This window comes from Idiotropiscis lumnitzeri, chromosome 17 (genome assembly GCF_059441095.1).
Source record: "Idiotropiscis lumnitzeri isolate Australia: NSW breed Sydney's pygmy pipehorse chromosome 17, RoL_Ilum_1.0, whole genome shotgun sequence".
In the NCBI taxonomy this organism is placed as follows: Eukaryota; Metazoa; Chordata; class Actinopteri; order Syngnathiformes; family Syngnathidae; genus Idiotropiscis; species Idiotropiscis lumnitzeri.
The window spans coordinates 12,317,916-12,339,908 of NC_142407.1; the positions used below are offsets into that span (position 1 = coordinate 12,317,916).

General features: G+C 40.3%; 1 protein-coding gene across 1 annotated transcript in view; it reads left to right on the plus strand.

The window, feature by feature from the left end:
* Positions 1 to 19,777, plus strand: part of pcdh1a (protocadherin 1a) — a 66,975-nt gene extending 47,198 nt beyond the window's left edge. The window contains exons 4-5 of the mRNA XM_088280298.1: positions 1,476 to 1,695; positions 16,044 to 19,777. Coding sequence (XP_088136424.1) covers positions 1,476 to 1,695; positions 16,044 to 16,414 — 591 coding nt within the window. The 3' untranslated portion in view covers positions 16,415 to 19,777. The remainder of the gene's footprint in view (positions 1 to 1,475; positions 1,696 to 16,043) is intronic.
* Positions 19,778 to 21,993: the final 2,216 nt, after the last annotated feature.

A 21,993-nucleotide genomic window follows, 5' to 3' on the forward strand; every position in this document is an offset into this window, starting at 1 on the left:
CAAGATTCCATCGGCACGCTCGTTCATGCATTTGGTTTTTTTATTCTTTCATCAAATCTCATCAGCATGTAACGAGGAAATAGTGACTGTCACAAAGTATAATTGCCGTGCTCCTTTTTATTCTTTTTTTTTTTCCCCAGCGTGGAGACCTTAAGGATTAATTTTCCGCTAAATCACAGTCATATTTCCTTCCTCCCTGCTTCGTTAAACTTCAAAATGTGTGGAAGAGTATGCTAATATGTCGATTTAGAAATCTCATTGGGGTTTGCGGGAATCTCAAGTAGTAAGATATAAAAACAAAATCACATGGGCGTAATACAAATAATATTACAGGAATTACCGCTGTTTTGAGCAGAAGCAATCCGCAGTGCCAAGAAGTGAAAGCTACACTGGAAAAAATATATATTTTGTTTGGCCACTTGACGTAATTAAATTGAGTAAATTCAAGACGCCATTTTTTTTTTTTTTAGTGTTGCCAAATTAGCAACGAAACTTGAATTACTCATTCGGTAACTATTTTTGCTTAACATCACGAAGCAACACGTTTTTCGAGTCATATTGGGGGCTTTGAACACAGGACGATGGAAAACGTAGACTAAAATTTGTGGATATGCCACCTATAAGTGTCCTTATATGTGCAAAATCTGATCTGCTTAATTTTTAGCGTTACACGAGCTGGAAAAAAAAAATGACGTTTTGAATTTATTAAATGCAATTTTTTTTTTTTTTTATCATTTACAGTTTAAATAAAATAAATAATTTAAATAAAGTTTAAATAAAATAAAAAAATAAAATGCAAATAAAACTGCATGGGCAGATGTACGCTAAATCGGGTTTTAATCCGCATTATTCAATTTTCAGAGAATAACAGAGCCAGAACATGTTTTTCTTGTCATTCAAAACATGGTCTACGGTGACACAATATCATCAAACTGCGCAAGATATAATCATGAGACTTACCTGAGTTCGAAAAGAAGAACTGATCGTTTCCATTTCATAATGCATGGCTTCTTCCAATGATCTCAACTTCTACGGCCGTTCACACACGATAACAGACCACGCCGTAAAGCGCAATTCTCCGGAGAGCGTAACATTCAGCAATATTTCCAAATATATCATGTGGTCAAAGGTGTTGCCACACACTCCTTCAGTTTGCTAAATGAACTAATCAATCACAAGTTGAGACAGTCCTCATAGTTTCAAGCAACAAATTCCTGCAGAAAGTCATCAGAGAAGAATCTGAGTTGTTAAAGCCACCAAGGGTACAACAACTTGATATTGTCTTCCGTTTTCAGTTCCTCTCGGTGCAATAACGAGATGGACCAATACTTTTCTCTGTACGCTGTATTTCATGTGTAACTGCAAGCAAACAACCTGTTGTGTCTCTCAGAGGAGCACGCCAACAGAAGGATAAGCGTAGATGTAAGAAAAAAAAAAATTAAATCTTGTGCCTACTGTATGTCTCTGTTTTGTAGCATCCCCATCGGCGAGTGACCTTCTCCACAGCCAACCCCGTGCAGGACCTGCAGGATGCCTCCCAGCACATTTACTATGACAGCGGCTTGGAAGAATCCGAGACACCCAGCAGCAAGTCATCGTCTGGCCCTCGCATCGGACCCTTGACCCTGCCGGAAGACCACTATGAGCGAACCACTCCAGATGGCAGCATTGGAGAGAGTGAACACCCTGAAAACGGTACATTCTTCATACTTGCTCCTAGGAATAGTTATTTCAATGCAAATGGATCCATTGAGTTTTTTTTTTTGCTGGTGCATGTTTTGAAGTGTGTTTTGTGTGAGGTTTGGTTTTCCTCCCTGGCAATTTGGAACGCAACACATTTGGAGTTAGCCAGCTCTCTTTCCTCTTCATCAGCAGCCCATCTTTAATGACCTTCTTTTAAAAGCCAAATCGTGAAGCATTTGCCCTCTAAATGAATTCACCGTGACATCTGTGCAGATGATACTGTGCGCATAATCAAGTCGCCCCTTGCTTCTTGGACCCAAAAATCCACATTTGTTCCAAAAAAAAAAATGTTCAGCATCATATCTGTCAATATTAAAAGATAGTCAGCGCTTTAAACCGCCACTCTGTGAACTGAGTGTCATGAAAAAAATAAATAGATAAATAAAATCTACGGCCTTAAACTGTCCAACATTATTTGTAACACACCGATTCACATAACGTGCATCTGGTTTATTATATCTTTTTTTACTAGACTGCCTCTCCGGAACAGACATTTTTACGTGATTGTGTCTCGTCAGACCACATACCATTTTTCATTCCCTGTTTATCTGTGGCAACGTATCATTTCATCTTGGTCACCTCATGGTCAAAACTCTGACACCATTTACATAAAAAAAGAAAATATATATATATATATATATATATATATATATATATATGTGACGCCTAAGCCTTTCCATATGATCGGTGTGTTTCTTTTTCACTTTTTTATTCCAGTTTCTATTTTTGCTCCTGTTTTGCCCATCTGCAGAATGCAGCTTTTCGTCAGACAGGGCACTCTTTGTTGTCAGCGGCAGGAGAGCCTGACTGTGAATGGAAATGGAGCCGTTACAGAATGAAAAGATGGCACAAGATGCAGGAGATGTTAGATTGTGACAGGAAGTGAGGACTAAGAGTCTCTGACATGCAAACCCATAGGGCATGCACATAGGACGGGCGAGATGTGATGATGAACCACTAAGCAAGGATAGACCTAATTAAAAAGTGATTCCCACTTTAGGGAGATAACCCAGACCCCAGATAAAAGGAAGGTTGAGACGGAAAAATCAAAAGAGACAGCTGAAATTCTCCCCAGCTCCACCTGAATAGTGCCATGAAATTCGTTTTAAGCATTTGAGTGACAGAGTGACAGGCCGCACTGGTGCAAGGTTGTGTTCATCACAGTGGAGATGACTGGCAGCCATAAAATGAGACGGCGAGCATGATATGTCACTCTATTAAAGTCAAATCAAATGCTGTGTGAACCTCCCGATTCGCCCCCTTTGCATCTCGGAGCCCGGCAAATATCGACAGGTATATCCATTCCGTTGTACAAGTTGAACTATAACAGTGGTGAGTGCCTTTTGCCCGTATTAAAGAGTGATATGTGATATAAATGTGTGAAATCAGTCAGAGATCGCCTGCCAATGCTCAGAGCTGATGACTGGAACGGTTCGCGTGCTTTACAGGAGCCTGATAACGATAACGCAAAACCGTAAACGTACGATGAATGTGTATAAGCACATTTGTACGATATAACGATGGCCAAAATGCAAATCCTCCTTTCGCTAACCTTCTATCACTCAGCAGGATTTGCATTTTTGGCCGTTTCTACGCTAAATATTAGCTGGGCATTGCATTTCAACTTGTTGGCTCAATGTTGGTAGAAGAACGATTTACCGATTCTGATACAGCCTCTAAAACTGTTATTGTGCACTTCACTTCAGGTACGCTTAATTGCTTTTAATCCACGTGTTCCTAACTCTGAAAACTGAAACAATCTGAGGAAGCAGATGACAAACGCTGGACAGGAGCCATTGACATGGACGCTGACAAGGACAATGAACCAACAACAAGTGAAAGCAAACAGGGAAGTAAATACAAACAAATTAACGAGACAACGAGACACACTTGGAGAAGCCGCAAAGGATTAGAGGGAGTCGATTGGTTAACACGAGGCCTTGGGTAAACGAACACAGGTGGACGTAATGAGCATGACGAGACACACCAAACATGAGGAAAAAAAACATGAAACTAAATACGGAACCAAAAACAACAAACACAGACTATGACACACGTGGTCATTGTGATGCATTTAATTGATGAAAACAGGAATTGTAAAAATACATAAAAAAATACATTGGTAATGCGCTCCTGCTAAATACCAACTGATTTATTGACCATTTATGCTCCCATCTGTGTTACAACAAGCAAATTCTCAAATAAATAAATTTTGTCCTCAGAAGCTGAAAACCGTCATCGGCACATTACTTTGACCACCAATTCTGTCATGGCGACTTCAACTACTTTCTTGTTGATTGTGGGTCAAAACACAGTTGTAAAAAAACAAAAACAAACAAAAGCAAAAACAAAACCTAACCATCCACAGATGGAGGAATTTTGATATGGACGCTTTGCTTTGCGTGCGGTCTCACTGTCACTTCCTCTGTGCGGACTCATTGCCATGTGGGACACCAAGTAGGGTGAGATTAAATGGCATGAATGCCATTTGCATGATAATGAGCTTCTTTAGAAATGCTGTCTGATTTTGCAGCCTTAGATCTCTCAGAGGATGCATGTAGTGTCAAATGTTTGTTCTTTTTCAAATCCTGTCAGGGAATTTCTTGCGCTTTTAATGACTGCCATCGCAATATCACGCAGGGATCAACCTTTGCTGCCTTTATTGCCTCTTCCTGGCAACAATCTGTTTTGTATTCCTATGAAAATAATGAGCAAATCACGGCAGCATCTTAAAGAGTTGTCATTTTAATGGGGCTTTTTGACCCGTGAGTCACAGCTTAGGTCGCTGCTGGTGTCATAATATTGCATTAATGCATAAGTGCAGGTGTCCTCATACAGGTGCCGTACCGTTTTTATTTATTTTTTTGCTAAATCGGGAGTGGACTTCATCTGTCTGTACCAACCCCTGGCAGAAAGTCATCCGTTTTTTTTTTTTTTGTAAGAGGCGTCTGCGGGGGGAAAAAAGCCCCATCAAGTTGTCCCCTGCGGCAAATTGTCTTGAGTTGTTGAGTTGTACGTCTATAATTCTGAGATCATTCTAGCTCACGCTTTGTGCTGCTGCTGTTTGCCCCCCCCCCCCCTTTCGCTTGTTTGTAATTTTATTGCAGAGCAAATAGGTCACTGGAAGAGCCTAACTGGAGCAGAATTAAACTTTCTAACCTGGATTAGGCTTTGATGCCATCGAGAGACAATGGTTTATCAACACAATATTTGAAGGAAAACTGTCATCGCAATATTCAGATATTTTTTAAATAAAAAAAAAAAGCTCTCTCTTGTGCGATCACAAACGTTGCGATGATATTTGGTCCTGACCATAGATTACCGTAATTATCACACAACCTCAGCAAGGCCAAACCTTTGAATCGGGTAATATGAGACGCAGACTATTAACGGGAAGCAAATTAGAAAATTGGCTGATTTTAAATATGAGCTGACATCTAATGGAGTCGCGGAGATTGCAGCCACATGTGAAATCTAGAAGGAACCAGAATAGAAACCCCATTATCGCAATAAATCTACAACCCCCGCCATTTTCATTTCACCTTCTTTTGCGCATGAAAGTGATTTCTCTGTAGTTTCATCATGGTGTCCTGCTGGCTTTAATTACAATAATGACGATCGTATTTTTCCCTGAAAAAAACAAAACTGAAATTTGTTGGGTTGTATTCCACCACTTATTACATTTTCATGTATAACGCATGAACGGAATAATGTTTAAAAAATAAAAGAGAAAGCAAGGGGTCAACACCCTGCCATGCCCCGTAACCGAAAATCTAATCAAATATTAAGACATTTCTGAAACGCCCCTTTGGGGAAGCGTTGAAGCACCCTCGCTTGAATTTAGATGGGAATATAAAATATAAAATATAATATAGCAATATAAAAATGCTTCACACTAGACTTATAAAATTAGTGAGAGGTGCGTTAGTCGCTGTTGCTAATCTTTAGACGTGCTCATCAGTGGCGGCTCGACAATAGAGGTTTCTCGGTCACTAAGCTGCAGTCATGAAAAAAAAAATAGTCGAATAAACATACTTCAAAATATTTATCTGCCTGCACCTCAATTAAATTCACCAAAATCGCGTGACACCACCTGCGCCACAACTTAGACCTGCTCCAAGCCGGTCCAAAGTCTAGTCTAATTTCAATCACCAAATTGTCAGGCGTGCTGGGGGCTTGTAAAAAAAAAAAAACTGGGTCTGCCAGAACATCCAGCATGGCGCAGCGTGTTCTGCCAAGTGGACAGCCTGAGGTGGGGTCTTTTTAAGTGTCACCGCATATGTGATTTGCGAACGAGGTTAGAGTGCGATGCAACTTGGAGGCCAAACCCACTTCAACCTCAGTTTGTCAAACAGTTCAGGCAGGCATCAGAGGGAAACCCCCCCCCCCCAAGAGGTCACCCCCATCACGTTGCGTTGTTGGCAACCAAGAGTTGCTGAAACTCCCTCTCACGAGTGTTCCGACCCATAATGATGGATAGAACCGGAGGGACTGCTCAGACACGGATTCCCTGATTTTCAGTGAGTTCCCGAAGAATGGCGTGTCGGTCAATTGAGCATATTGCATCACCTCCCTGTGAAAGGATCCAATTCCTAAATTATCGCGATAATGTGTCTACATTCGACACGCCTTAAGCAAGAGAGAACATGACATGAGTTTGTCTTCCACAGCCTTTGTGCCATGTTGCAAGCGTGTCACGCATCCGGGATGCCATAGCTTTTAGTACAGTTAAAAACAAAACGCCACGATTCTCTTTTGAGCAGTGTCAAATCCGACTAATCCCTTTGCCGTTTATTTGAAACTTCCGTCTTTTCAAAGCGCACTTTTTCGCACGAGTTGTCCCCGTAGAGCTCTTGTTCTTCAAGGATCCTGACAGAAATTTTTTCTCTAATGCAACTTTCTTCCCATGCCAGATTTCTTCTGAATGTCTGCTTTAATTAGGCAGTCGAATCCACGCCACTGGAATATTGTCACTGATTTGCGAGGGTTTCTGTCAGACATTCTTGTAGCACTCGCGATTCATCGGTGAAAACCAGAGGTCTGTAGCTCTTGAAGCGATATATTGCGAGGCATCTACACTTGTCACTCATCTTGATGAGCTATCTACATTGAAAGTGTGTCTGGCAGGGAAATGAGGTAGCCATCATACACCGGCACTGAAGAACAGATGGCAAGTGCGGACATAAAAAAAAAAAGACGGATGTTTACTCATGTTGTGCATTTGTTTCATGGGATTTTTCATGGAAATTTTGACGTCCTAATTTTCTGATTGCATATATTTATTTGAATGCTCTAGCCGACCGCACCTCTTTTGGACTGGAAGTTCTTAAATTCTGGAATTAGGAACCCGGACTACCGCCGCAAACGTTATGGAGGGACGTTATTTCTCACTGAAGTTATTCCTAGGACTGATTTTTAAAAAATCGATATCTTCCTTTTCATAGCCCGATATCGATTTATAAAACAGTAAATCAATACTTTTAATTTCTTTTTCCACATAAAGTTAGATAACTTGTTCCTATGCAAAAGTAGCCTGTCGCAACAAAATGGCGGAAGCGGTGAAGTCAGCGCCAACAAGCATGAAGGCTGACGTATTTACAAAAGCGAAATTGGTATTCTTTGGTTGAATCAAAAATCGAATATCAAATCGAATCGGAATCGATTCAAGTTTCATTTTAGTATCTGGGGACAAAAGCGCAGGCGTCATATTTGCTCATCCATCGGGGAACATTCAATGAGGAATTTTCGGTCTGGACTCCCATGGACTCAAATATCCAAAACAGGACTCAGTGAAATCCAAATCCTCAAAGTACGTGTCGACTGCGTCTGGGAACTCCCATGTCAGCTCCAGGAAGTTGCTAAAGGCGTAGGGCTTGTATTCAATTCGATGTAATTTCATGTGCACGATGTCGTACGTCTGCTACACACAACATTCTGACTGCATGATAACCTTCCTTCTTCATCGTGTATTCCATTCAGAGTGCTAAGCACCAGGTTGCTAGATCCGACGGTGTCTCACACTCTTGCGATCAAAGATAGAATTAACCAACGGCTAGATGACGATCAATTCGGGGGAGGAGAGGGAAAAAAAAAAAAAAAAAGCAAATGTCTCATGAAAGACATCTGTTTTACATGTCAACACGATCGATGAGTGAACGATAGGCAGACCTTTTTTTTTTTCACCGCGAATCCTAAAAGGGAACATTTTGACAGCATATTGGCTGACGTTGATTTTCTTTAATTGCCGGTTTTGAATCGATGAATAATGCGCACGCGTGCGTGTGTGTCTTATATGCGTGGGAGGAAAAACAATTCTATTTCTAGATACTGTAGGTGGGATGTTTGGTTTAAAAAAAAAAAAAAGAAAAAGTTAGTTTACTGTTGTACATTAAAGGGGTCTTGGATCTGCTGGGGCCGGAGGGTGATGCCGCTATGGCATACAGGTCAATAGAGTGAAAACATAAAACGCCTGAAAGCTTCGCATGCTTCAGAGGCCCAGGCCATTAAAGAAAAAAGAAAAAAACATTGGTTAGAGATAGGAATAGACAGACTTGTTCTCGCCAAGTAAATGTCACATTCATCAGCAAAGGTCTGGGTGATTAAACACTCTGTTGAACAATCATGGCGGTATTTTTCAGGTATAAGCCTCTCAAAAAGTATATTTTGGGGTTAATTCAGCTGTGCCGTAAGGTCTAATATTAGTGCTGTCAAAAAGGCAAATAAATCAGAAAGGATTTGCATTTATTGTAGTTTTGACTTGACAATAATGTTTCGCTGGTGTCGGGCCAAAACCTTGTACCTCCGTCATTTTTTTTAAGAGACCCCAAAAATGGCCTGTTTGTCCCTGCCTCGTGCATCGTGAAAATCAGCACGTCATTTTCAACAATTTAGATTGGTCATTAACTCATTCAATCCGTAAGACATACATATACCTTTTCAAAAACGTATTCGCCGCCTCCCAAAGACGTATTAATACGTTTTTTTTTTTTTTTTTTTTGCATCATCAATTTTTGTTTTTTATTTTTGTAGAAATAAAATGCATTAAAAAAAATAAAATTAAAAAAAATGTTCATTTTAAGGAGGAAGAATAATATTGATTCCTCTCAGCTTCAGTTTAGTGACGCTTCATTTACTATAAAATAACTTGTAGCTGTGCCCACAACATTTTCCAAGTAGCTTCCCCAACACCGGTGGTGCCTTACACATCACATCTCACCTCCTCAATTGGAGGAGCCAGTGCATAGCGTGATCTGTCAGAAGGTGATAAGACTGTCAAACGCAAGCCCTCACAAAGCAGTCTTCAAAATTAAAGTCTTCTTACGCAGAATTGTGCTTGTCGGAAGAACTGACAGGACTCGTAGCGTCACTCAGCCAACCATCCACAGCAGCGCTTCCTGCCGCTGGCCGTCATGTCCGCTCATCAGGCGCTGTCAGCATGTGGCCTTACCTGCTCAGGGAGACGAACACATCGGACTTACACCCATGAAGTGGAGACCAACAATCCTTTTATGAATCCCTCAAGAGGAGCGAGTGTCGATGGAGTCAGAATCCACAAACAAGCACCATTAAGTTATGTAATTTTCGAAGTGATATTTAATCCCAATTTGCACAGTAGGTCAAACACGAACAATTAAGGAGCGCACGCGATGCAGCCCGACCGAGAGCCGTGACTTTATTGCTCGGACTGTATGACCGGGCAGTAGAGCGCCAATTGTCCAAATGAATCAAGAAGACATTTCAGTGGACTGAGAACGCAAGCATTAGCATTCTAAAAATGTTCTTAAAACATTGCTGAATTCAAACGAATGGGAACGATTACTGATGTTAACACGACCATTCATGAGTTGCCGTATTTTTCCTTCTAGCGCGTCGTTAAGGATGCCAGGAGAGACTTGGAATGGGCTGAGTTGGGGGTTTTGTGCCTTGCTCAAAGGCATATTGGCAGTGATTAGGAAGTTGTTGGCTTATATGTCATTATTGTTCTGGTTGTATTTTTTTTTTAATTATACAATCACTTTATCATCAATTTTAATGTCAATATTAGGTTAAAAGTAGTGATGGCAGAATGAAGCTTCACGAAGCTTCGTTTGTCCATCACTACTTAAAAGCGCAATAAAAATATAGAATTGGTCTTCGTATCCAAAAAACAACCAAACCGTTCACTTGCTACGAGACTGACTTAAAATTTATTGTGAACTTGCAAACCATTAAATCGTTTACATTTTAGTGTCGTGTTTCCATCGTTACAATTTTTGTTTTTGATACAAAATGTAAAGACATAAGCCGACCGAACCCCTTGCGAAAGCTGCTAATGTGCAAACATATGTTAGAAGCTTTAAAAATAGAATCTAGATCGGAAAAGCTGTCAAAGTCTGATGCTGTTTTGGATTTGAGCAGCAATATTAAACAAAAGCATGTTTTGGAATAAATGCATAAAATGATCTGCAGGCATAAAGCGACAACATTGTCGGTAAACGGTTGCTTGAACTTTCAAGTTGAGGTTTTGACCGAAAACATCCTCATCATGTCTGTGAGACGTAAAAGTACAAGTGTCAGGTTACTAACTCCATCTTGCTTTTTTAAAAATTTTTTTATTTTGTGTGCTCCATTATTCTGCAAGGAGAATGTGCATGTCAACACAGTGTGTGCGCTTGCAGTGCTTGCGCCTTGCATCTCTTAAAAAATGCACCCCTCTGGAGAACAAAAGGCTGTTTTTGGTTCCTTCGGCTTGCTGTGAGAGGCTGCTCTGAGCACTTGTATAAAAAAAAAAAAAAAAAAAGAAGGTTTGACATGTCACAGCTAAAGATATACAAAACCCTGGTCTTGTTGTTTTTCTTCCAAGTATGACAAACTCAGTATGCATTCACAGCCAGTTATTATACCGACAGCCAGAACCAGGCGTTAATGTCTACTCAGATGTAGAGGATTTTTCTTCATGGAACTTTTTTTTTTTTTTTAGTCATTTGCCACATAAACTGTTTGCAGGGACCACAAACACACCCATTAATTCCCCCCCCCCACACTCTGAAACGATAGTGGCTGTTATCCCTCTATGAGCTGTGGCTCTCATATTTTTTCCACCATCGATCATAGCCGTGTGCCACACGCACTAGAAAGCAGCCGGTGGGGAGACGCAGCATTTGCAATCAAACGGAGAGCAGCAGTGTGAAATCTCAGGAAGAGGCAGCTTCCCCACCACCACCACCTCCCGATGCCTTTGGGCAGGGGATCAGACGATGAGGAAGCCTGCCTCAGACACTCAACACCTCCCACTGGCACCCTGATGCAAGCAGCATGCAAACCCACCCTTCACATGTATCAGTCACCCGGGGGGGGGGCAGAGGGAGGAGGGGGGGGGGGGTTAAACTGTGCGAATACCCCTACCCCTTGCGACTACGCTGCGGAGTGCGATGTTATGCCACAGCGTCCGAGGTTGCCTTTTGGAGCTTTGCAAAGGTTCATACTGAGTTGGTGAAACGGTGGCGAGGATAGAGAGGAATGTGAAGAAAGTGATCCTTTTTTTTTATTTTTTATAACATATATATAAACATAAATGGAGACTACGACAGGTGCATTTGCTTCCAAAGCTGGAGACAGGACGTTATTTGTGGTGCATGCATATTGGAAGAAGTACAACTCGTTAAAGCCAAATCATCAGGCAGCCAATTCCACTTGCAAAATAGAGCTGCAATTATTTCCCATCATCATTTCTCTTAAACGCTCCTTCCATTAAATAATTCAAGAAGAGACTCGCTAGCCACAACATTAGGTACATGCATCTAATGAGATTCATTACAAAGTCTGTATCAAATTTACGGTCTCACTGTGTGGGGGGGGGGGGGGAATAAAGAATTGCAAGTAGTTTTTCAGAGACTCCTCTCAATGTGCCTTTTTTGTTATAACTTTTTGCATTCTAAAGCCAAATGAAGGCTTCGCTCATGACTTAAACCATTAAAAAGAGAAAAGAAAATATTCGCTTTGTTTATGTTTGTTGGTCACACAGTAATACGTTGATGGGACTAAACCATCATGATTAAAAAAAAAAAAAAAAACGATACTAATGAAGCTTAAAAGTGGATGCAATTCTAACTACAAATGCCACTTCTCAAACAGGAAAAGGTAAAAAAAAAAATTAAAATGTACGCAAGTAAGAGTACTGTTACTTTGGTATGGTAGAGCTCATGTAAGAGAAAAAAGTAGTCCTCCAAATAAATACCAGCGTATGTATTGAGTCTTTTTTTTTTTTTTTTTTTTTTTACAAAAGCATGAACAAAAAAAAACAAAATATCAAACAATTCCGCGTACCTCTCACAAAAGTAATCATGAATTAAATTGTAAAAGTTAAATAACAAAAAAAAAAACATTTAGCCAGGAATAATTGTAAAAAAAATAATTGCAAAAAGAAATGTGTTTATATTTGTAAAAAAAGCACAATAGACACATATTTTACATAAAAAAATAAATAAAAATAAATAATATAATATAAGGAATTGGTTGTTGTGCTCATTGGTTTTTAAATGAAGGGTTGACATTTTTGCCATTTTATTCAACAAAAAATGTCTCCCAATACGACTTCAGTGTCGTAACACATCACGGCAAACGAAAGCCACCCATTTATTTTTCTCACCTGCTAATTCTAGCTGCTTGCGGAATCAGCTCGAGCATGGCCTTCTAAACTCCCCCTTTTCACCCCATACGCCCTCATTTACTTCATCATCAGCCGCAGATGTTAACCTTTACGACAACCAGCTCGGGTGTTTGCTTTGAAGCGACAAGCACGTTGTGCTCTTTTGTGTATTTCAGCTTCTGTCAAACCTCTGAATCATACATTATTCATTCCTTTCAGCGTGTTTTTCAAGAGGAAAAAAAAAAAAAAGTTCATACAAGCATGTGCATTAGTGTTATTGCATGTTGACAACTGCTGTAAGCTGACGTGCACGGGCTTGAAATGATATGCAAACTCATGACGGCAACAACTCCGACGCGGCGGGCTGCACTCGCCCAATTTAGACCACTTGCTCGTTTAATTATCAACACTATTTCGCAAATAAAACCATGTGAAAATTGAGCTGAAACACGCATGGAGATGGCGGTACTTTTTGGAGTATGAAAATAGCTGCTCTTTGAACATTTGACGCCGTCTCCCCGCTACAGTGCAACATGCGCTTTGACATTGCGAGAAGAAAAATGTCAAACGTTGGCAGGCTACGAGCTGTCGTTGCTTATTTTATGGCTGTTGATGTTGTTGATGAGCACTCAGTGGTCCTTGGCATCAGGATGCTTTCTTTCGCTTTCATTATGTCCAGTGCCTTCAAAAAAAACAAACTGAAGTCGATTAGTAAAACTGACAATCAGTAAAGATGTGTCCGATGAAATATAAATGTGTTTACACATACAGTAGGAAGTGAAATATATATCCTTAATTGCAGCATGACCCCAAAAAAAAATTACAAAAAATTAAATTCTTTCAATAAAGATGCGGTAAATGATTTCCGGTCTTGCAGCTATGCAGAATTTGACACGAGGCGGCTTGGTGTGGAGTAAACCTCCTGGAAGCTGTGGAGAGGTTTTAATCAAGTGTGAAATCCTTTTGGAGTCTTTGCCTACACAAGTGTGCTCACGCTCAGACGCACAACAATTCACTCAACTCTCCTCCCTTGAACATACTTTGTATAGCGAGGGGTCCATTTCACCAAAGCGATGCATCCAGACAATATTCTTGGAAGAGATGAGAAATAAACTCCGTCATGTGTGCGATATACGCACCGTTTCGGAGGCTTTTCGTGACTCTTATTGAAGATTTACATTGACGCATTGGGTGTTAGACATCCGGGTCGAATTGATTTCAAAAGTCTCATTTTATCGAATCGAACATTGCGAGTGAATGATATAATTAAGCGAGGATATAAAAGGTATGTTGTGACACCATAAAAGCAGCAATTAGGATTAGAGGAACAATGAGATTAAGGGCAACAAAAGATAGCGCACCCGCCTTTGAACAGTAATTATCATTGTGACAAACAATTTTCCACGCTTCCATGGATTATTTTGTACCTGTATACGCATGGGATCATTTTACCTTAAAATAAAATCGGAAAAAAAATCAAAGTAGCACACTGGCTTGCGCATGAGTAAGTAACATCTCTGTCATTGCCATGGCAACCCTGGATCACCGACAGCTGGGTTCTATAATACTCGCGGACCAGCTGGGACATCTCGCGTTAGCATTAGCATCAGTGCTAGCATTCTTGTTGGGAAATATGTGCTGAGCTGCTGCAAAATTTGCCAAACAAAAAGTTTATGACAACCATTTGTGTTTTGCGTGCCCATTTTTTTCCCTCCATCTTTTGAATTTGAACGACAGCTTTATTAAGGAATTAAAAAATAACGAACTATCACGCAACATGCCATTTTTTTTTTTTTGCCCTCTGTAGACAGCTTCATAAATACTCATGCCAGGGGACAATTTCAACCAAATAGTCAAATCATATTTGAGGTTGTTTAGCACTCAAATTTCCCCGAGGTCCGATAAACAACCTCTCTGGCAATTGCATTGACAAGAAATGCTTTAAATGTCTTTTCCGAACGGCTATTTCGAATTTAAATGGGTACTTCAGATGTAAAACTGGACATGGGTTTAAAACAAAATATTATTAAAGCACTCAAAATTATCCAAAAAGAGATTAGACAACACAAGCTGTTTGATTGATTTAAACCCTCGTAGGCCTGATTCCAACCGCAGAGGTCTGACATTTAGTGAGATAATTATCTTGCCGCTGGTCAAGAATACAATACGGATGGCGAATCTCTGTTAAGATGACATTTCCTCCGTGGGCTGCCCGTGGTTCGCCGTCTCTTGTGGTTGCATCAGTCACATGCAGCGGCATCATTTTTACCCCCGAGCCACCAAGCTGGACGCATTCCTCGCAAATACATTTTGCTCAAATACTGCCTCGTTTCTGCATCAACAGTCAGTGATATGCATGCGCTTTTATTGTATGCGCAATGTTGACATGACATCACACTAACGTGTTTATCATAGCGATCGTGTCAGAGTGGTTTCGTCTGTTCTCGGCTTTGCAGACACTGATTGCTTGTCCTTGTCAGAGTATGAAGGGATAACAAAGACAAATTCCAAATGCTTCCCGTTTAACCGCAGCCAAAAGTGTAGTCTGTCAACAGGTAGGTTGCATGACAAGTCGGTCGTCTGGCTGCTGCGCTTAAACGACGTCGCCTTCTTTTGTGCAGCCTGCTTACCGTAAATTTCCAACATAAATAGTCATTTAAAGTGATAATTAAATTAATTCATACAAATGAAAAGGTAATGATTGTTAATAAAAATAATTAATAAAAATATACCTAAATGTTTGTAACATATTATGCCCAATTTTATTGATAATTTTATTTTTGTCTTTAATTCAAAACTTAATTAACGCCAATATATTGTTTATTAATTCTAATTTAATTGAAATAATTAAAAATAAGTAATAAAAAAATATTTTGAAATATAAATGCGACACTAGAAGTTACCAGAAGTTAGATGTTTCAGAACTCACTGTTTAGTTAATATTTTGTTATGTTGTAATAGTGAGTCTTTCCATTCTGGATTTTTGATTGACAGGTTTGTAAATTCCCCAAGATTTTGGAGCTTTTTTCGCCGGACACTACTTTATGGTCTCATTGATTTACAAACTAATTTGGAATAGTTTAATTGATATGGATGTTGAGAATTGCTGTGCCGTCAGTCAATAACGCTTGCGCTGTCTGTTTTTTTTTTAATTGTCATTTATTTATTTATTTATTTATTTATTCTTTTTTAAATTTATTATCATTATTAATTTTTTTTTTAATCCTGCTACATCTTTGCGGATTCTTTTTTTTTTTTTTTTTTTTTTTTTTCAGAACACAAATCGCATGCAGTTGAAATCAATACGCGGCAGTTGAAACTGTTAACAGTTCGCCGATGTCGCGTTTCAAGCATGCCAGACTAACTGCTGCTGGATACTCCTAAATGACACAGACACAGCACGCCATCTCCTGAATGTATCACATCAGCTAGTGGACTACACACAGTCGTGCTCATTACACAGCCATAGCAACCGCTACATAGCAACTGCTGCTCACTGCATAGCAACAGCTGCAAAGACCTCAAAAGATGGGTGCCTGTAATTCTTTGTGTTCAGATGACACCATTTCTGATCTGAGATGGATTTTAAAAAGGCTTATAATTGCTTGCGTTTGATTAACGAGATTATTTCCAAACAAACTAACAAATGTCTTGTTCTCTTCTCTGCCTACAGACATTCGCTCACTCCCTGATGTGGCAATGACCGGAAACTGTACAACTGAGTGCAGTGAATTGGGCCACTCAGATGCGTGTTGGATGCCCGGGCATCCCTCTCCTGTACGCAGGACGAGGAACCCACCGAAACTCTCCACCTTTGTGCCTTACCAGGAAAGAGGGAGTCTGGGACGCCTGGCAAATGGCAACGCCATTCTGGGTGGCGAAGAGCACCGGTCGCGCCTTCCACCCTCTCGCAGTGCCTATACGAGCAGCGGTCACGATGCCGGTCAGGACTGCCCCTTGGAGGAGATGCCGCTCAGTGTCACCTCGGAGTTCCCACCCACCTCGCCATCTGCCCACACTCCTAAAAGAGAAATCTATCTGTGAATATCACCCCCCTCTGTAATCAGTGCAGAAATGAAAGGAAAGATCAACCATGGCAGAAGAACAAATAAGGCGGCTCACCCACCGATGCCAATGCCCCGTTGAAATTATCAGTCATGCAATCAAATGCCGGCGTGGTCACTTGAGTCATTTGCCATCTCCACCTCCTGTTAATTTATTTGCATATTTATTAGAAATTCCACAAGGTTAATTGATAAACTCTTTTATTTATTCATCAGGACATGGATCCAAACGAGTTTGCTCATTAATTACTACTTCAGGAGTAACTAATTGTTGTCGTTCGCCAAGTCCAACGCTGTCAAGTGAATCTTTTGAATTTGGAATTTGTGATCAGTGCTCGTGTGCCATTGTTAGGTAAAGTTTTGATAGGCAGCCAATAAGGTCCCGTCGAGCGGCATCATGTTTTTAACTAACAATCAAATGAAACGTTCTCTTGTTGTACAGTGCTGTAAATACATTTTGAATGGTGTGCTGTACATATATATTTTTTTTTTTGTCCGGCAGAAGCTGACTTTAAAAAAAAAAAAAAAAAAAAAAGGAAAAAAAAGAAAGTAATTTGGCTCCGAATTTAACCGCAGTAAAGATTTTTGTTTGGTGCTGCTGCTGCTGTTTAAAACTTGATTGAAAACATCTGCGGGAGAGAAGCTCAATATTGTGGAAAGCATTTATCCGCGCCATATAATCACAAACACCTTCAACCCCTAATCATAGCAAAATGGCCTTTACCTCTGCTCCCTGCCGAGTTCCACAGTGGGTGGAGAAAGCTCTGCAGAAACATTTGAACAGACATTATGTTCCATTGACTCTCAGCACTGTGACCTATAGTTTATCATCAAAACGCTTGACTTGGCCAAAGTCCCCTGGAGTCACAATGACCAAATTGGGATTGTTTTTTTTTTTGTTTTGTTTTGTGCCTCAAATCCTTGTGACTCACTCAAAATATACCAGTGTATGTTTTTTTTTTTTTCTCTCTTGTTTTGAAGCTCTTCCCTTATCCAGACAATCGACTTTCCCTTCACATGCTTTGTGGATGCCTGGAGAATTAATGAATATGTCAAATTATTTACCACAAAACGACAAGTGGGGAATTGGAGTTCGCGTTGCACTTGACGTCGTCCTCTTCATTTTGAGCACTTTTATTGTTTTTTTTTTTGTTTTTTTGTCTTATAATTTCTCAAGCAGTTTTCACAGGTAAATTCCGTGTCTTGCGGATCGACTTAATGCAGAACGACACTCGGTCCTTGAAGAACATCGTTCGAGTAAATCGTCTTTAACATAACAGAAACAGACTTGTATTGGAGCCAGCATGCTCAATGCATCAGTGAGGTTTTTCTTTTTTTTTTTTTTTTTTCCTTTTGCGTCCAAAATGTAAGGATTTGTTTTGCCTAATGGAGTTTCTCCAAGTCAATCTGAAGGATATGCCTGAAGGACACTTTGTATTAGTCAGTAATTGGAAGCTAGTAACGACTACATTAGCCTGTCTTGCAACATGGTAGAGCGCCGGGCGATGTCTTTGATTCAAAACATCGATTTGATTAGACTTGTAGATACCTTTCACCACTGCAGCAAAATTTCCATGGTGAGATTGTCTCTAAGTAAAGAAGAAAGATCCGCAAATAGACGCATCCTAATTAGGGTGAGTAATGAGTCCTGAGCCGTGGCGTGTGCGTGCGTGTGTGAGAAACACCTCCCCAGGACAAGGCACCCACATCTACCCGCAGCACTACAATCAGTTAAAAGGATCAGCACTTACCTCATCACGCCGCCATTGAAAAGTGCATTTCGAGTAATTGAAGCGAATACATATGGAAATAACTGGACATGGCCATGATTAAATAATGGGGGCGATTATCCTGCCTTGGGGGCGGGGGGGGAGCGAGCGCATTGTGCCATTTTCAAAGCCATTTAGTGACTGAAATTAAATTCAAACAACAGCCATGATGCACTGTGATTAACCCCCCCCCCCCCCCCCCCCCTCCCCCTCACGAGTACCCCTGGATAGCCGCTTCATGGCCCGGAAGCAGCGGGTGTGATCACTGACCTGGAATTAACGACAGACTGAAAGACGGCAAGGAGTGATAAAGCCAATGCCACATCGCCTCAGTCGCAACTTTGATCTGTTTTGTGTCTTCTTGACTCATTCATTTAGGACCTGCAACTGCTTTGCATCCATCTTTTTTTTTTTTTCCTCCTCCTGGGATTAGTGTTAACCTGATTCCAGCGTAAGTACATGCTTATCACTGGCACATATATGAAACGTATCTCCTTCTTGATTAGCAAATTGGGGAAGGGATGGTCAGGCATTAGTCTGAATTGAATAACAGGAAAAAAAAAAAAAAAACAGGACTAAATTTGATTTTGAAGGCTCACTGAATGATATCGAGCGTGGACGACCCCCCCGATCAAAAGGACACGACGTCACAAAGCACTGAAACAACACCTAAAATATGTTGAATATTGTTTTATTTGTACTTTGCATTGATTTCATGTTGAATTCACTTGAGTATATTTTTTGCCTCTCTGTGGTCTGTATTGTAAAGTGATCATTTATTTCTGTGGACAGCTGGACAAATTACTGTGCTGCAATTGGCAAGCGGTTTTGTTTTCGTGTCAGTCAAAGACTCTTTAGCCAAGCGGTTGTGTGAAGAAAAAAAAATAATTTTTAAAGTACAAGTATCTGTTGGTGGTGTAAGTGTACATAGATCTATCTCCACAACCTTCTGTCTGCTGTCAAAGCAGGCTGAGATTTTCGCATGAATTCCAAAGATAATTGGTTGAAACTGTTTACTGTTTCTTTTGCTTTTCAGTTCCTGAAATGTCAGTGCTGGTTGATATTCAAAAAAGGCCCTCTTCACACAAATTTAACTGCACATATATTTTCATCTTTTTCACCGTCCATGGGAAGCAAAGACAATTGCGAGAGAGAGAGAGAGAATCTAGTTGTTATCCTAATTATTGGTATATTTATATAGGACAAAAATGCTTGTGATGCCATGTTTTTTTTTTTTGTACAGTTTTATGTACATACAAGTGATGCTTTCTAAAAGTTCAGAGAAAAGCCGATGGCACATAAAAATTGTAACCTGTTTTTCTTGAGCTGTGCACATCTTTGCCTTGGTTGGATTGACCTTTGCTGAGTCGGTGTGAATGTGGCCGTTCTATGCCTGCACTGTAGTCATTCACTGGCTCCCACCTCCTGAAGACTTAATCAAGTTATGTTTATTGTGAACAGTGGATTGTCTTATCTTACCAGTTTGTTAAAACTCCTGTGTTCAAATTTGTTCTGTTTTAGCATGTTGACAACTTCTCTTGTAATACTGTCCTCATGAACTTTGTAATAAAATGACTTCAGGGAAAAAAAAAAAATGGCAGCGATATGTCTTATTGTATCACCGCTCTTTTGCCAAAGGTAAGACGATGGCCGTTACATCCTCGGTCGTCGAATTTGGGAACAGAGGATGAGAAGGTTTTTAAAAAGGACAGACCGAGGGAGAGAGTGAGAGAGAGCAAGCGAGCGTGAACGTGTGAGCTCAAAGACGGAAAAAACACGGAATGGATACGCGTGGCTGTGTGAAGAAGCAATTGAGAGCCGAAATAAGCATCTTAAGTTGTGTTTAATTTGAGGAAAGGGGTGACGTGCAATAAATGCAGCCTCTCCAGTGAAACCCACACAGTTCGATCGCCTCCTCCTTGTCTCGTTTGACAAGAGCTACTAAGTACTATCCACCCTCCTGCAACAACTTTGATCATAAAACTCCAAATTAGCGCATGTGTGGACATATGCTTCAATATTTGAACAATCCTCTCTTCATTTTCGTGAGAATACCCACAAGCATATTGAGAGGAATGACCGTTTTCTAATCACGAGAAAATCAGTCCCAGGACCTGCATTTAGACCTTCTCTTACTTGAAAAACAAAATCCGTACTCGAAGCGGGTAATCCTCCTGCAACAGCCTAATTAGAGCAATTCTATAAAGCATTGACGAGCAGCCGGCCCCAACTCCACAACGAGCAATGCTGTGTTGTGATGTAAATCTTAAGATGCTTGTTTGTCTTAGTTCGAAGCGTGTTTTTTCGTGAAGCACTCCGTGCGTCCTTTCAGTTTGTGAATGGTAAACACTTTGTATTGCATTCACAAGCTGCTCAGCAGTGGAGGACAACCAACCACATTATACTGGCAATTGAGTGTTTGCAATTGAATTAACTAGGCCAACAGAACCTTTTTCATTTTTGTATGTTCGTCCAAACGTGCTGCCCTCATCTGCCAACACAAAAGCCGACACATTGTTCCGGTAAGTAAAGACTTTCTTTTTACTATATTTTTTTTTCTCATTTTTTGGCTTTGGTTGGCTATCAAATGTCAATGTGGCATTCAAATCTGCATCAAGTTGTATGTGACAGGCAGATTTTTTCCAATTAATAAATAAAAAGAAAGTTGATGGTTGCGCACATTAGAATAAGAAAAGTTATAAATCTACTCTAGTAAGTGTTAAACAAAGTACACTGAACTACATCAGAGTCCTGTGATCCAAAGTGTTGAGTACTTTGCTATCTCCCAAAAAAAAAACTAAAAAAATCAACTCCCCAGGAGTTAAAGTGAAATGGCGTATTTTGCGTGCAATTGTCTATAGTGTGAAGGATTTCCACAAACATATTCCACAAATGCATTCACTTGACCAATATGTTGATTAGGATGTGCCGTTTGCGGAATAATATACAAGAATGGAAAGACTGCTGGAGATGAACTGAGGAACCGTTTTTTTTTTTTTTTTTTTTAACTCTCACTGTTTGCTACGAAGCAGCTTGTTGTGTTTGAATCTGAGGTTACACGAGTTCCATGGAAAGATGTTACCTGATGCCACTGTTGGCTGTGAGCAAATGTTTTTGCGATTTGAAACCGACGATTTTGTTGATATTCAGGCACGGTGATGTTTTACAAGAAACTCAGTTTACAGTTTTTCTTTCTAATATTTCTTTTTTATACTTTTTTTTTTTTTTAATAATTCAGAGTAGTGATACAAAGTCACAAAAGCGACTTGAGTTGATGCCTTTTTGAAAATTGCATTGTGTACCCAAGACTTCTGACCGTGATTCTTTTCCAAGTCTATGTTTGCAAAGCCTGTCAGCTTCCGTTGAACATACAAAGTCAGCATTATGTGTGATGCGGTGAGCTGCTTGGAAATGTTGCAGTTAAGCTATTTCCAAAACTAGAATTGCAATATTCCATGTCGCCTCACTCTGATGTTTCCGGGCGTCATCCATCTTGTTTAGCTCGGTGAGTAGCGTCAACTTGCTATCTCTGCCTTTCTCGAGCCTGCCGAGCTCCGCTGGCATCCCCTTGGAGTGAAGGTGCAAGGCGATTCAATCTACTGTGGATTTTAGGGGGAGATTATGGTCGTTGTTGGCTGAGTTTGTGTTTGTGGACCTCTTGGGAAAAGAAAGATCATCCTGGGTATTTGTAGGAAATTTCTCTCAAACGCAAGCGCAGGCAAATCCTGTGTTTGCAGCTCAGAGACTTTAGTACATAGACTCAGATTCTTGTTTCTCTGCCTTAAATCAA